At 34.2% G+C, this 14,077-nt stretch overlaps 1 protein-coding gene and 2 long non-coding RNA genes across 5 annotated transcripts in view; 2 read left to right on the top strand and 1 right to left on the bottom strand.

Moving 5' to 3' along the window:
- Nucleotides 1-5,901, top strand: part of LOC119068319 — a 22,256-nt gene extending 16,355 nt beyond the window's left edge. For all 3 annotated transcript variants that reach the window (XM_037171874.1, XM_037171873.1, XM_037171875.1), the window contains exons 2-3: nucleotides 2,973-3,082; nucleotides 3,453-5,901. In XM_037171874.1, the coding sequence (XP_037027769.1) occupies nucleotides 3,061-3,082; nucleotides 3,453-5,446 (2,016 nt within the window). In that variant the 5' untranslated portion in view covers nucleotides 2,973-3,060 and the 3' untranslated portion in view covers nucleotides 5,447-5,901. The remainder of the gene's footprint in view (nucleotides 1-2,972; nucleotides 3,083-3,452) is intronic.
- LOC119068327 overlaps nucleotides 1-14,077 on the bottom strand; it is a 134,481-nt gene that overhangs the window by 94,129 nt on the left and 26,275 nt on the right. The window lies entirely within an intron of this gene.
- Nucleotides 1,796-14,077, top strand: LOC119068328. The gene is made up of 3 exons (XR_005086133.1): nucleotides 1,796-1,806; nucleotides 7,130-7,133; nucleotides 12,324-14,077. It is a non-coding gene; the product is annotated as an uncharacterized LOC119068328 (long non-coding RNA).

The raw sequence follows: 14,077 nt of genomic DNA, 5'->3' as shown, positions 1-14,077 counted from the left end.
CTAAAGGCAAAATTCATTAATTCGTTAAAATTGAAAGGTAACATAAATATGTCCGAGACTATGACAGAATCGAGAATGGAATTAATTAGAACACTTGCTAAAACGGCAATAGTTCGTAAATGTCTGTTGAGTCATCAAATATATTAGTTTGAAGGCTTTGATGGATTCCGAAGACTCTATAACTTGCCGGTTTTCATATTTTCTAAAAGTGTAAATATGTTATGCCTTTCAAATTGGAAATATTGCTCGTTTTTACAAAATGAAAAATCAATCAAACACCTTTTGATATTGTTCAATACAACGTCATTGTGTAGTGCAATATATTGCAAATAATAATAATTTACTCGTAGCACAATTGGTTTCCAGCTAGAAAATTGGTTGCTGGAACGATTTAATTATTAACTTTTCATCAGCACACATGGAAATATAATCAAACATATTGGGATATATATTTTGCTAGTGCATCTGTCGAACTATTCTAAAAATTTAAAATTCTTGTTGTGCCAATCTCTCGCAAGCAAAATCCATTAATTGTACCAATCCAACTACACTAAATTTAGCTATTTATTAGTACATTTGGCTTTCACATGACCATGTTTTGCAGTCACTTCATTGGCTTTTGTTATTTACCAAAATTTATAATTAACGAGTGATATCAAATGAAGCTTACGTTTGGGCAAACACCAGTTGAAACAAAACGCTTGTATCGAAACGCTTCAAAATGTTGTGAATATTTTTTGCTAATTAAAAATTATGCAGCTGTGCACATATACATCCGAACATTCTCCAATCAGCACATGCCGGCAATAATTCCTTTTAATTAAATAAATCAGCAAGATACCTAAAATTAAGCTATGGTAATCCATGAACTTGTGTGCTTCGTCTTGAAAGCAGCTTTCGCTTTCTGTTTAGCGAGGATTAAGCTTTTGTGTTTATGCTTTTAAAATACATTTATAAAGAATGGCTTTCATCGGAACACAATTTTCGGTATCGATTGGTAATAATGTGTTGTGGTAGAACCGTATAATGAATGGTGTAGGAGTGATTGCAGAATACTAATGGAGAAATATTATGTCCGTTGAATAGTTTGAATTGATATAAACTGATAAATACAACCAACCATGAATAGCTATACCAGTTTACTCAGTCAAAAGTTTTTAAAAGAAAATTTTCGGAATTACTTTGCTTAGAAACATGGAATACGTACGACCCTTAAGCAGTTCGCTTTTATTCCAACCGTCGTGGTAAATTAAATTATTGTGAGTATAATATCACGGACAAATTTGCAGAGCATATATATAATGGATGTAACTTTCACAGTCTTAGAGGAAAATGTCGCATTCCACATTACGGCTTTGTATTTAAATACGGACTTGCTCAAATAGGTTTCAAAACGTATCAGTCACAAACCCTTAAAGGGTAAAAGTGACGCGAGTGTATTAATTTCTAAAGCGACTGACATCATTGAAGGTGTCTCTTTCCGCAAAAATTTAACTTAACTTCACTCAGGTTATCCGTGCTTTTAAAAAACACATAAACCAAAAAAAATCTGTTCATTATGCTAGATGTTATGAAATGCTAGAGAAATCACATACATATCCTAAAATCTAGAAAACACCATGATAACAGATTGGTCAAGTCGAAATTTACTCGAAGTCTGATGGAAGTTGAAAAGTGGTAGAGTTATTAGCCTGAATCTCAACTGAAACTAGCGAACCGATGATTTCTTTTTCGTATTATGAGACTTTTGGTCCACATCTTACCATTGATCTAAGTTCGTAAGACTTAGTGACTTGACAGTGAAATGTCGATTTAAAGGATGTCTTGGCCAAAAATAAGTTATTGGGTCTTTCTTTCAAGAAAATAGAAACTTTTACGAGTTGCTGCATCCCTATTTTTCATGCAAACTAACTAAACACAATAAATATTTCAACATTAAAAAAAAAAAAAAAAAACTAAACACAAACGTCCAAAAATATGAAATTTAACAATTTAATATAAATTGATATTCTTTGAAATGCAATATCTCGGCGACCAGACTCAGCGCATAAATATGTAAATATGTCAATATGTAAAAGCTCAGTATTTCCTTGCCACTTTTAACTTAAAAATTTTAGTATGAAACTTGCGTCACGGCACCCAACTAATGTTGCGCCATGATGTACGTTTCGAAATTATAAAATAAAGGATCTTCCAATTTCTTGCCAACATCGAAATACAATACAATGTCTTATACGCCCCGCAAATTAACTCTTTCCGTTGAGATTAATTTTCGTTGTGAGAACTTTTGCTCAAAAGTTTTATTAATAAATTAATTTAATTGTAAACTATGGCCGTATCTAGTGACATTATTTAGCTTCTCGAAATAAATGAACAAATTACAGTAGTGGCTTGTGTTTACGATCTGAATAATATTTGGTGAGATTATATGGAGTGGTACAGTCACCTATGAAGTGGTCACCTATAAAAGGTGACCTCTTTCAAGTGCGGCTACTCAAACTAACAGTGAGATAAGGAACGATAGCTTTTCTGACAACCATTTCACTTTATTTATGTGTTACGAGCTCGTTTTACCATTGCGGGAAAATCACCAAATTTTCCAAAGAGTTTGCGAATTCAGTAAAAAAAAATCGTATCAGCTAAATTCATCCACGTGCTATAAAGATTAAGTAAACATCGAACAAAATAAATTATCTTTTGTTTTGTGTGTGGAAATTTGAGCAAATGAATCAAAAAACGAATTTTCATATACGGGAAATGTTATGCAGAAGTTTGCAGTTAAATTGTTTTTCTTTCTCGCGGAAAAAAAAACTTTTTTTTAAATGGTGGTATACAATTGTGATGGTTGGGTGGCATCAGAGGCAACTGATTTAATCATAAGTTTTTTTTTTATTATTTTTGTATTCTCGTTTAGGAACATTTTCATCCGACAGATGACGAATATTAAAATGTAATTTTTTTCTATTTTCCAGGATAAAACTGTGTTCCAACAAACCAGCAGCTAAAGTGTCACTGATTTAATTTGGCTAAATTCATGATGAGAATGAGAATCCGGAAAATATGCATACATATCAATTAATAGGTATGTCATATGATACGAATTAAACGATAGTGTTTGCCCCAGTACTATTATAAAAAGTTTTAAGCAATAGATGGAGTTGAGAACGACGCATTGGAGTCTATTTATGGCAGAGAAAAGATGGCAGATGGCGCTGCGCTGATTCCTGTGGGGTTAGGGCGGTTAGTGCTGCGCCACCTGTTATCATTTCTCTGATTTATGGCAATGGATTTATTCAAGTTTACTTTAAAAAAATCAATTTTTCCACTAAAATTAAGTAAATTCCAGTAAACGTCTGAGAATCGATTTGCTGAAAATTTGGCCCAGATACTAATGTTCACAGACTCCATTAGCGAATTTTCAATCAAAAACTATTTCATTTTTCAATTTCTAGTTCTGTTTTTATACATAACATCAACGAGAAGCGATGATTGGACATCGAGCTGTCCAACCAGTTGTGTATGCAAATGGACGAACGGCAAAAAATCAGTCATATGTAATACACTTCAGCTGACCACCATACCAACGACCCTTTCAACGGAAGTGCAAGTTCTTTACTTGAATGAGAATAACATCGCGTATTTGAATCGTGAAGAATTCACATCACTTGGCCTAGTTAATTTACAAAGAATCTATTTGAAAAAATCAAACATAATCTACATACATCGGGACGCTTTTAAGAATTTAAAAATTTTAGTCGAATTAGATTTAAGTGAAAATGCAATTGAAACGTTGGACAAGCTAACATTCAACGGCAACGATAGACTGAGAATTCTATATTTGTACGGTAATCCATTGAAAAAATTGGTTGCCTATCAATTTCCTGTTTTGCCACATTTACGAAGTTTGGACTTACATAATTGCCAAATTAGTAGCATTGACAGTCAGGCTTTTGCTAATTTGGAATTGTTGGAATTGTTGAATTTGAAAAACAATCTGGTGGAAAGTGTGTCCGAAAATGTATTTGAATACATGCGGAACCTGAAAACATTGGTGCTGGAAGGCAATCCGTGGAAATGCAATTGTAAATTACGAAAATTCCGCAACTGGTACATTCAAAGCAATTTAAACAGTCTCAGTTTAACCTGTCGCAGTCCATTCGTTTTCCGAAACAAGCAATGGGAAGATGTGGAAGAAATTCAATTTGGATGCCCTCCGAAAGTAGACATTTTTAGTGATGATATTTACAATGTGGACATCGGCACCAATGTAACATTCGGATGTTTAATCTATGGTGACCCATTACCGTCCGCCTCGTGGGACTTTAATGGCAAAGACTTTGAAAATGACAATTTTTTGTACGAGGAGGAATTTTACACCGACACTCTGTGGCGCAATTTAACAATATTCAACATTACCACCTTTGATGCCGGGGTGTATGTGTGTTCAGCAAAAAACAATATCGGTTTTGCTAGCAAAAACGTTTCGATTTCGCTAACCGAAATCGTTCAACCAGTCATCGAAAAGGGGCCGGAAACATTTTGGTACTTCGGTCTCATACTCGGCACCTTCGGAACCGTTTTCGGTTTAATTATCATTTCATTCTTGGTTTGTTTATGTAAAAAATCAACCCAACGGCGACGTACGATAAAAAATATCAAAGGCAGTGTCAGTTTCAATGACCAAGAGAAGAAGCTCCTCGATCTTAGCATCACAACGAACGATCGTCAAGATAGTTGTGAAATTGCCCATACTCCCTCCACAAACAAAACTGAATCAGTTTTAGCATTAGAACCAGTACAAATAACAATTGAAAATATGTCAAGAAACGACGAATTTCCCCTAAATGTCGGCGTATTTCCTCCGCCACCCGAATTCTGTTCAAATGTTGTTGCCAATCCAGCATACGGAAACATTTTCATTTCCGTATCATTGACGCCAGACGCTATGGAAAATCCAGACGTGAACATTTATCCAGATCTTCTCAACATTCCGAACAGAGTCATTGGAAAACTGTTTCCCATCAATGTGTCTTCATACGTTACACTACCCCGCAACAATCGACATCGATCGAATGCACCGAACGATACGACCAATCGGCTGCAAAATGTTATAAATTATCAGAATTTGGAGACGAATCATATGAACGATGGCGTTGGCAATGTCGGCGCGGTAAGTTTGTGCGCTGGCTGTCTGAAAAATCAGGACCAGTATGCGTCGACCCTTGGCAAAGATGAATGCGAAATCACAACAAGCCTCTATCCCATCAAATACGATAACATGGGAAGGCGGATAACAGCCAGCGGATGTCAATTGCCTATCACACTGGAAGAGGACGAAACGCAAAGGGAGCATAATGATGGAAGTGACGGTCAAGGTGGTGATGAACAGATGAATATGCCATCTGGTCACCCATTACCATCGGGATGTGATTATGTGTCGCTGTAGTTTCCAAATATATTGGCGCGTAGTAATTTTGAATGTTATTAACGAACCAAAAAAAAAAATGGAATTTAAATTACAAAGTAAAAGATTTAAAATTAAAATGGTTGCGAAAACTGACACATTCCTCATTTGCATATAGTTAAAAATTTAAATGAATTAATTAATTTATTGGTTAATGCTGAGGTGTAAAGTATATTATAAATAGTAAGTCCGATGATTTATATGAATAGAGAAAATTGATCATTTCTATATATGCACGAAAGGTGGCGCTGAAAATTTGTCGTATAAGAATGGGAAACGTTTTTTTTTGGTGTGCCGGGCCGGGGATTGTGTTCTAAAATATTTCAATTAAAAATCTTAAATATCATTAATTTAACAACGATACAGGAAACCAGAAATATTTTTAATATAAGAAAAAAAAGCGAACGAAAATTTCTTCATTTCTTTTATATTTAGTTACGCTGCAAATGTCGGTGTATGGAAGCAGCCGCAATTTTTTTTTTACTTTTGCCTCAATTGACTACTTCATTGTTATTAAAAAAAAAATGGAAACAATCCTAGCCATTTAATATTTAATGACTTGCCTGGAAAAACCACAGAACATTTTCTTTCTCATTTAATCATACCCAATTTATTGGGTGGTAGGAATGCATGATTGCATGATTGTTAAAAAGAAGAAGAAGAATAAACAGGACTGGTCACATTTCTCCTTTTTACCTTTTGTTCCACAATTTACATAAAACTAAAATTAATTATTTGGTTTAAACATGCTAAATTGGGTACGGCTATTTCTACCTTTTCGAGGCAAAAAGTTGTTTTAGATTTATTTTTTTAGAAAATTAATCTTGTCATATTAATAACACCCGCAATGCACCGCATTTTCACAGCCGCTCAAAACTTGACTGAGGCTGAGAAAAAAATGGTTTGAGCTGCCCGCGGTAGTATATGTTTTTGGTCAGTGTAAAGCCGATGGTTTGGGTAATTTCGTAATTTTTCTAATTAGGGCTGTGCGTTTCAAAGCTTCGACTTGACTTATAAAAAAATCGGTTTTTTGGGGCATAACGTAGAACAATTTTTTGCTGAAAATCATGCATTGCATCGATTAAAAATAACTTGTCTGGACGTTCTAGCCTAATTATTTTAGCAATAACAATACGAATTTTTTTGGGGTCATGTACAAATAATGACATCCCGTTATGTTTGACATCATCTTCTTTACAATTCATAGTGAAGGGTCCAAAATTATTCAATGTCAATACAGCTTGTGGGATTTACAACTAGGACCCGAAAAGGCAACTTCGTCGCACGTTTTCTACGTCGGATATGGAAAATATTATTCGTACCCCGGACTTAAAGTCTTTTTTAGCGTGTGAGAGGTTTCCAGACTGAGCCGAAGGCGAGTCCTAGGTACGAAATATACTATCTTGCCTTTAATATTTTGAATATAGCAACATATCTACCTTGTTTCCTTGGATTGTTATACATGTATATCACGTTGCGTAAACGTCTCGGTAAAACCTATATTAATTTTGCATGCAAAATTCAAACGTCACGTACATTCCCCTATTATGAAATTTATAATTTCGTGGTTTCTTATTGACGTGAGTCTTGTTGTGAATATGGTTGGTCGGTTAACTGCATAGTTGCTGTAATCCATATGACTTGAAAGAATCGAGTGATGACTAGTGACGTACTCTTTCATGCAATACATTTAATTCTATACGATTTAGTCAAGAATGCTTGGTAACATTTAAAACTGTTTCACATTTATCTATGTCGAACTTTGAATCGATAAATTGTACTGTCTTCTGGACAGGGCGGAAGAAAATTTTTAAAATGCCTGTCAATGTCTTTATTCACGGCAGAGTAAAATAAGCCAGGCAGGAGCGGCTCATTTTCGAAACGTCAAATAAGGGACCTAATACACTGTATGAAAATGAACTTGAATGAACACTGACATAAATTGAAAAATTTCATCCGCAAAAAATACAGGGCTACTAGATTATTCAGGTCCCTAATCAAACCAGCGCTCCTGCCTGATTAACTTTACTCTGTCGTGCTTTATTTCATACACAAAACAAAAATCCTTTCATTGACGTTTCATTGAACCTGGTTGACAATCGCTTTCGAAAGATTTTGTAGATTGTGGATCAAGGAATCAGATTAAGTAAATTAATGTGCTGCACCTTGTACTCGCATTACGAACATTTATCGTCAGTGTCAACACCACCAATATCAAATTCGATTAGAAATTAGATGAAGAAAGTTTCAGGGACGGCATGTAAAAATGTTAATCCCATGCTCCGCCCACTGCCCACTCAGAGATATATTCAAATCACTCGAATTTGGGTCGTCAAACATAAAGGAAAAAAAAAATCAATCGAAAACTACTTACATTTCCTTTAAACTTGTGGCTACATTCATCTGTTGAACAGATTTGATTTTAGATTCAATGAAAGTACTGACAAAAACTTCAACAGAACGAATTCGAAATGTTTTAAGCAGTGACTATTTCTAGGAAAACATTTTCTCACATTTCCTTGAATTTTCCCATATTTATTTAATATTCGGGAAAATGTGGGAAAAAAGTTTTTCCAAAATACAGTCCCTGGTTTTAAGCCCTTCATTCGTTTTGTGAAGGATCGCAGTTGCTGTGAACTACCAGAAAATTACAGTTTCTAGTGTTATAGTGTAGATACCGAAACGCTCCGTATTTCTATTATTAAGTTTCGCTAAACTTTCAGTCACATTTCGAAAATCTTGTTCAGCTAAATATCAAAAGTTGAGTTCCTGCAATAGAATGTTAATGATGATGGGTTATGTAGAACCATTTCCGCGCAGTATATGGTGATTGACATTGCTTTATCTTACAATTTATTGCTTCAATTACACTTGCCACCAAATAACTTTTATCGTTCGTTTACGTTTTCGTTCCAACTATGCATATGTTCATTAAGAAATTATTACTTTGAGACTATTCGTATCGAATATGACATTATGACACACAAATCAATGAAGATTATTCATTTAATATTTTCGTTCAAGTTTAGTAACATCGATAAAGTAGTATATCAAGACCGGACACTTGTTTCTGTGGTAGGGAACATTGAAGCATTTTGAAACGTTTAAGTTGAGCCGATTGGTATTTTACCAATGAATAGTAGAAGACATCGATTATGAAATTGAATTTTAAATCAAACTTTCCATTAATTATTCAACGGGACATGTACGAAGTCTGGAACTGAGATGGAAATTGACCTGCCAATGTTTCAAAATATTAAATTATTCATACCCGAGGACAGAAACGTTTCTATTTGATTAGATTTTCTATTGATCGATTGTCAGGTTCTACTCTGTTAATCACAGCAGTTTAACTCATCTCGATAATTTGGTTAAAAGCAACTAAATAGAAGAGAATAGAGAGCATTTCAGCAGCGCAGCCTAGCCTTCAATATAGGTAGTAATGGAACTTGTTGGAAAGACTTTAAGGTAATTGCGTAAAGTTTAGTATAACTTTCGGCTTACAGGAAATTTTCATTCAAAGTTTTAAGTTAATATCATTTAAGTTGTACATCAAATTTGCTCAACATCGACGATATGATGTCAATATATTTTCAGTGTAATTACGCTGATCAAGTAGGAACTTTCATCAGTTTATCCCGTTTCAAACCAATTCATTCTGAAATTGTCAACTCAAATGTGATAATGTTCTGTTCACGTGTTCCTGTTGAAGTAGGGCGTAAATAGGACAATGTAAACGAAATGACGAAAGTTAATTTGGGGCGAGTGTAAATCCATATAATATTCAGTTGTCCGTCATCCTTGCATAAACGTTCTTATCAGATCTACTCTTATATTTTTAAGTGACTGTTCCTGGATCAAAGCTGGAACAAAATTAACTGAAATGCGTTCGTATTTGAGTTAATTTTGCACTTGATGCGGTCTGTGTCATTAACCGGTCATTTGTTGACATTCATTTGAATCAGATTACGGGATCGTAATGGATTTCCATCGAAAACGATGATTCATTGCTCAAGCTCGATCTGATTTTAATTTCTGTTTTACGACTCTGGCGAGAAAACGTGCGATGACAAATTTGTGATAATAATAATGTGCAAAATGAAAATGATTTTGCTTGCATTTGGTGGTGGTTCACCTCAATCTGTAATTTCCGTGGAAAATGTTCCTTCTAAAAGACATCGACAAAGATTTATGGTAGCGTGATTTGTATATATTTGCCGTGATATCGGGCATAGACGCGAATACAGAGATGTTTCTGATTTCAAATTTAACAGGAAAAAAAACATGCAAATCTCCAGACTAATCAAATGTAGAACGAAATGTTAACAACGCTTCGGATAGCTCTTCAAAGTTGTAGTCTGTAGACGGTACTTTTCGTAATAAAAATCGCTGCGATTCGATACACACATGTTTGACCTTATGCATGAAAAATTTATTTTTTAATATTACGTTCGCAGATAAACACAATTTCCAATATTTGAATAACTGATGGGCGAAATAAAATTCTCCTTTTTATCGGTTCCATACACTCTTCTCGGCTCGGATATATGTCTGAAAAATAAATGTTCAAATCTGGCTGGAGATGATCCAATAAAAATTGCGTTACCTTCACGATCTGATAAATTGCAAACATTTTCGTCATCGTTTATTTATGGGTGGAAAAGGTTAACACATTAAATATTTTATGGAGTCAACATACACGATTATTATAAATGCATGAAGTGTTGACAAAGGTCACCAAACACGGTTTTTCCGTCTACTAAAAAATTGTAGGTAGGCGTTTCTCTCGTACGGTTGTGGTCGGTGTATTCTCTATTCCCAGTCCCTATTATATAGGTTCACAAATTTAAATCGTTAATTTTAGCGGAAGAGCAGCAGAGGAAATTATATTCGCGAACATTATACGAAAAGCTTTGTACATAAATTGCAAAAAAAAAATGTGGATGCGAGACACAACCGTATACGTTTCCAATAAAACCCGAAACCGTCTGCTTCAGATTGTCTTCCAAAGTTTTTTTACGTGAAATGGCCAAACTTAGAGACATTTATGTAGATTTTGTCATTTCTTTTCGTTATTATTTTCTAAAGTCGTACAAATCTTTCCGGGTGTTTTGTCAATATTTCTCTTTCGGTAAATATGTTTTGAGGATACAAAAGATAAGACTTACAGTGGTACAAATCATGCAAATGAATTTTGTTCAATCTTACTAGCTCAGACAGACTTATGTTGCCTTTTCTTTTCGATTAGGACACACCATCTACTAAAATAATTTTCTAATTGATTTATTTGCAGCCCATTCTTTAAACGGTTCTAAAAATCTACAGCTTGCTGACTTGTGTTAAATTCGAAAATTATAAGCGAAATCGTTCGACAAGCATCGTATGTTTACTGAGTATTCATTTTTACTTCAGTTAAAACATAAAAAAATCCTTTTGGTATCTAGGGAATGGCAATAAATTATAACGTATAACGTGATGGTACTCTACCATATTCTGTTTAAATCCTTCAGTCATAATTCATAATCCGCTGACTGCGATAAACGTAAGCATCAAGCTCGTGTTTTTTATGGTTCATAGTACACATGTACTAAAATGTCAAAACAAGTGAAGTAAAAGATTTTTTTTGATACCAACATCGAAAGTTGATACTTTCGCCCTCGAAATCCGGGGCGAAAGTAAAAAAATGCAAGTTATGTGTTTGAGCGGGGAGAAAGAAAGAATACATAAAGCGAAAGTCAATATACATAATGCGAAAGTCGACTACATAATATAATAGTCGACTCTTGTCAATAAGTGTACTGCGATCAAAATTGAAATAAAGCGTGCGCCAGTGCTCTTATTGAAATTAACATACGAAGTTGATAATTTTTGTTGTTAATGATTTGTTAGTTATTTGTTAATTTTTGTGTGTGTTATTGTTGTGATGGCTAAATAATTAAATTTTTGATATACCAGGGTGCTGCCGCCCCCTGGACCCCCGCATTTTCTGGCTAAATGCCTTCACATTTCAACATTTTGTTCTGCTGTTTGCGATACGTATCAACTTTCGATGTTGGTATCAAAAAAAATAGTATGAACGACTCGGGGCAAAAGTAAAAAAATTCAACCTGTGCGATTGAGGCCCTTGCCTTCGGCGCGGGCATCAACTCTCGCACACGGTTGAATTTTTTTACTTTCGCCCCTTGTCATTCAATGTACTATTGTATCGGTATATTCAATATCTGGCATCTTGCTTGCATTTTTTTTCTAATGAAAATGTTTAAGCGAAGATTTTCTAATAATTCCATCTGCAATTTCGTCAGAGTAGTGTAAGTACACTTTGTTTGTTTGATGCCAGAAAATGGGTCATTGTGCCTCACCCAAAACCGGTTTTTCTTTTTTGGCCGCAAGAAACCCAAATGTTATACTGTCTGGCTGAGAAATTTACTGGACACAAGGGATGTAATCCTTGCTTTCGGTGCGAATGTACAATCTTTCCGCGCGTCAAAACAACAAGACAGTAAATAACTAAAACTATGCAGGTTGATGTTCCATGTGGAATAAATTAGATTGTAATAACAACGATGGAAATTATAGTTTCACAGCAGTAAATTACTCTTCTGGATTTTTAGCGATTTACTTTAAGATCCATATATTTCGCAAATGTGTGAAGCTTTAAGAACGAAGAAAATGACAAAATTCACAAACACGAAACAAGATCTCCAAAATTTTAATTTATTTACCGTTTCAAAGAAAGGCCTAAGGATATTAGAAGAATTGTATCAGCAATCACTAGACGACACAAAGAAATGTAGAGATGTCGTTTGTTATAATTCTATTGAATAGAGAAAGAGAGATAATTTTAGACTTTTTTAGGCAGTGAAATTGACGAGGCTCAGAAACATGTCCAAAAGAAAAGTTTTTGTTAAAGGAATGAGTTGACAATTTGGTAGATTTTGGTAGCTGGAATGCACCAATTAATTTAAGTTTCGTCAATTATGTTGCTGCTTTTTGTGTCCGAGTAGTTAGAAAATAAAATTGAGAAAGGTAAATCCAATTAGACGTTTAAAATTATAATATGAAAATGCGGACAGCAATGAATTTTAGAAGATGAAAAACAATCCAATATTCAGCGCCACCTTTTGATATTTCGAATATATTATAAAAGTAACTATTTATATAATTATAATGTGATAGAATGGTGACAAATTGTATTATTAGTTAATTTTTAAAATACTATCAGCAAGAAAAAAAAATTAGTGTAACAATAATTGCTGGATTGAAAAAAGGAAAAAAAAAGAAAAGATTATTGCAAAAGAATATAATGAGAACAAGAAAAATTATTTAACATTTACCTGATTAACAAAAGAAAAGTTTTTAACGAAATGCAAGCAAAATTGATAATTATGTGAATGAAAATGAATACCATTTTAGCAGCTGAAAATAAACCTGGATTATAAAAGTAAAAAAGAAAAACACAAACACTGGTGTAGTCTCTGTAAGGAACGAAACTTTAGTACTCGAGTAGACTCGATATATGATGATTGAATTTATTAATGTGTGTGAGAATATTGAAGTCTGCGAAGAAATTTAGCAAAAGACAGCTTTGACGTATCTAACTTCAGAAAAAATACATTCCTGTAAATGGCGTGTCCCTGGTGTATTTGACGTAGAGTCTTCTAATTTTCATTTCCTTGTAGTCGGCGACTTTGAAATAAGTTACGTATTTCGTTACAGATGTTTTGAATGCTGATCTACTCATACAAACAAATATAGTTTCACGTCTCTAAACGGTTTTACCATTACCACCCGCATGTGTGGCAACAAGCATAAGTACATTTGTTTGTATAGTGGATCAGCTAAAACAAAACGCGTCACTCATTTAAAAGTCGGCGACTGTAAAGGCAATTATTTTGGCAATATTTTAAAGAAAAATTACTATTAATGGTCAACCTGAAAAACTTAGGTTATTTTCGGATCTGAAACCTGCATTTGACTTGATATTTTTCAGACTGGTCTATTAATGGGTCACCTATAGGAAATTCTGGAATAACTATTTTTACACTACATTATTCAGCGCCACTGGATCAAGGAAGGAATTCAGATCAGGTCAGATTTAATGTCCTTTTTCCTCTGTTAACCTCTGTCAACTAAAACATTCCCAGAGAATATTTTGGAAATTTTTGAAAACTAAAAGAAATTCCTTGGACATCTGAAAAAATCTTCAAAACTCAAAATGAGAACCGGTATAAACCGTGCTTTTTGAAATTCCTTTGTCAGTGAGGTTAACAAATGTCTATTGGAGGAACTATTGGCGGTGGTAGCGTTTCAGTGTCGTTTTCGAACGAATGGTAATAGGGTAAACCCTTAAAATATTCCGAATTTTCCATTTTCCAGACGGATAAATGTTATGATCAGTTATGCTGCGTTTTCTAGTATAAATTTGACAGTTTTCCTTAGCATATCGCCTGATCTTTATGAACATAAATAATATTAATCATCATACATTATAGTGTCTACCCGCGCTATTGACCCCATTCAACCCTATAATCTGATTCGTATGCACTACTCACACAAACACACACACACAATAGCTAAATTAAGCTGATTAAAGAAGAAGAAGAAGAAGAAGAA

The sequence above is a fragment of the Bradysia coprophila genome, assembly GCF_014529535.1.
Source record: "Bradysia coprophila strain Holo2 chromosome X unlocalized genomic scaffold, BU_Bcop_v1 contig_173, whole genome shotgun sequence".
Classification (NCBI taxonomy): domain Eukaryota; kingdom Metazoa; phylum Arthropoda; class Insecta; order Diptera; family Sciaridae; genus Bradysia; species Bradysia coprophila.
This window is presented reverse-complemented; position numbering and strand designations above follow the sequence as displayed.